General features: G+C 41.7%; 1 protein-coding gene across 1 annotated transcript in view; it reads left to right on the forward strand.

Moving 5' to 3' along the window:
* ZNF550 (zinc finger protein 550) overlaps window positions 1-1,611 on the forward strand; it is an 8,830-nt gene extending 7,219 nt beyond the window's left edge. The window contains exon 4 of the mRNA XM_006915905.3: window positions 1-1,611. This exon is cut by the window's left edge and continues 361 nt beyond it. Coding sequence (XP_006915967.1) covers window positions 1-619 — 619 coding nt within the window. The 3' untranslated portion in view covers window positions 620-1,611.
* Window positions 1,612-2,953: the final 1,342 nt, after the last annotated feature.

Below are 2,953 nucleotides of genomic sequence, written 5' to 3' on the forward strand. Positions count from 1 at the left end.
TATCTTGCCCCATCAGCGGGTTCACACGGGAATGAAGCCCTACCAGTGCAGCGCATGTGGGAAAGCCTTCAGCCAGAGCTCCACCCTCATCCGGCACTATCTCACCCACAGCGGGGAGAAGCCCTACAAGTGTGCCGAGTGTGGCAAGGCCTTCAGACGCAGGTCCTACCTTGCGCAGCACCACCCGATCCACACCGGGGAGAAGCCCTACGAGTGTGGCCAGTGTCGGAAGGCCTTCGCCCACCGCTCAACCTTCATTCGGCACCACAGGACCCACACTGGAGAAAGGCCCTTCACGTGCAAGGACTGTGAGAAGGCATTCAGCAACAGAGCACACCTCATCCAACACTACATTGTCCACACCGGCGACAAGCCATATGATTGTGCAGCCTGCGGGAAAGCCTTCCGGTGCAGCTCCGAACTCCTGCAGCACCAGCGTGTCCACACTGGGGAGAAGCCCTATGAGTGCATGCAGTGCGGGAAGGCCTTTCATCGGAGCACCTACCTCCTGCAGCACTCCATCATCCACACTGGGGAGACACCGTTCAAGTGCATGGCGTGTGGGAAGGCCTTCAAACGCAGGTCTCACCTCCTGCAGCACCAGCGGGTCCATTCCTGACAGAAGCCTATCAGTGCTTTGGTCTTTTCACAAGGAGATAAGCACTGGAGGAAGAACCCCTTTCAGTGCAGGGAACGTTGGAAAGATTTTTTTTGTTGTTTTTTGTCAACTTTTCAAATGCAGGAATAGTCACCTTGGAGAGAAACCCTATGAACGCAGTGAATGTAAGAAAGCATCCAGCCACTACTCAGCCCTCACTCATCATGGAAGGACTAGGACCTGAAAGAAAGGAGAGAAATGATGTCACCTGTGGGTCCACCTCTGTCAACCTCAGAGGCTGACTAGAGAATGACATTCTGAACATGACTACTAAGGACAGTGTTTAGCCAATAGAAAACATCTTACTTGCCATCTGAGAATTCCAAACAAAGAGGAGCCATATAATTGTCATCGCTGAGTAAACCTTCTGTGACAGGTCTCCATTTGTCCTGAAGAGTCATATTGGAATCTGATTCAGCTTAGGTCTTGCCATACCTGTGACAGTACATGGGAGACAGATCCAGTAGCTACTGTGCACTTGTGAAAACCTTCAGCCGCAGGTCTCCCCTTCAGTTTACTGAGAAAGCCATCTCGGTATTATTTTTAAAAGAAAATTAGGAGGCACAGGGAATGGAGACAAGGCTACAAATGGAAAAAAACAACCTTTACAAACTTTCAGGTTTCCTCCCAAGCTGATAGCAGTTTTTTTGGCACAATAATGTTGGAAAGATAAAAGGATCTCAGCTCTTCATTTTTATATGTGTTTATTGCTGTCCTATCAGGAAAACCGGACAGTGGGGGCAGCTGTACAAACATTTGTTGGAAGCCTTTGTCTCAAACATCTTTCCCCATGAGGAGCATAATTTGTGACATATGAAGTCTCAAATCATGAGATATTAGAACTTTAGGATACTCAAAGTAACATCACTTGACAATTTTCTATTTTATGTCTAAGGAGAGAAGGATTCACATTAAATGGATCTCCACATTAAAACGTGCAACCTTTAAAACTCTTTATGGCTTTTTTATAAATCTCCTTTTTTGTGTGCGTTTTTAAATGCTCAACATTCACTTCTTGATTCCATTCTGCTTGTTTTCTTTGTTTTACTCTGACAGTGTGGCGATCATCTTGTGCGTGTGCACGGTGATCATCCTATGTGCATGCTGCCTTCTCAGGTGGGTCCTAATTCTTGGCTATTCCTGGTTTTTCTCAGGTTCTTTAGTCCTGTGTAGAGGACTGGTCATTTCCAAGTCGTTCCCCACCCCCTGCACTTTTTAGGGATTAAATTGTAGCTAAAAATAGTAAAATACACAGCTGAGGTAAATTTATTATAAACTCAGAGAAAGAAACACAGGATTTTCATTGTCTGATCATAGCAATGTTTGCTACGAAATGACAGGGATTTTAACAGGAGAATCCAGATGCATGTGTACAGGTGTCAGATTTGTGTGGGTTTCACAGTGGCCACCAGGGACTCATTTCCTTGGTGCTGGCACTGGATGTGGTCATCTGAAATTTTTTTGAGATTATTTTCAAGCTATACAAGATAATTTTAACTCAGTTTAAAAATTTTATTGAACATAAAAATATAAAATTATCATTTCCTCACTTGAGAGCTACCTCAGAGCCTTTAAAAAGACTATATACATACTTCACATTTTTGCAGTGGTCATGCACCTTTTTTGTGGTTTATGCATTAAAAATTTTTCATGCAATTTCAAACTTAGAGAAAAGTTGCTTGTACAAGATATTCTTGTAAAAATTTTACTCAGATTAAACAAATTTGTACCTTTTACTTTATCATTCTTTCCCCCTACATAACGTGTGTGTGCGTGTTTGTTTCTGAGCAATTTGAGTTTAATTAAGAAATATTTTGCCTCTAAAGCGAATACTTCAGTGTGTGTTCACTAGGAGGACATTTTATATTATCAGAGTTTTATAATCAGGTAATATTGGTAAGATGCTTTTATTTACTCTACAGCCCACATTCAAATGTCATTATTCATTCTTATATTGTACCTTGCTGTTTTTCATGGTCCACAATTCTAGACCTGTGACTTGCATTTAGTTGTCATTACTCTTGACACTCCTTTAATGAAATGGTTTATCAGTCTCATCGAGGTCCTTGGACTTAACAGTGTGACAAATACAGGTCATTTATTTTGTAAAATTTCTGTTTATCTGATGTTTCCTATGGATTATATTTCACTTTTGCATTATTTTATGATGAAACCACAGAAATGATAGTCTTCCATGGTACTTGTATCAGGAGGCACATGATATCCATGTTTACTAATATTGATATTAATTTTAGTCACTTCTGTAAGTTTGTGTTCTTGATTTTAAAATTACTC

The sequence above is a fragment of the Pteropus alecto genome, unplaced genomic scaffold (genome assembly GCF_000325575.1).
Source record: "Pteropus alecto unplaced genomic scaffold, ASM32557v1 scaffold326, whole genome shotgun sequence".
NCBI classification, from domain to species: domain Eukaryota; kingdom Metazoa; phylum Chordata; class Mammalia; order Chiroptera; family Pteropodidae; genus Pteropus; species Pteropus alecto.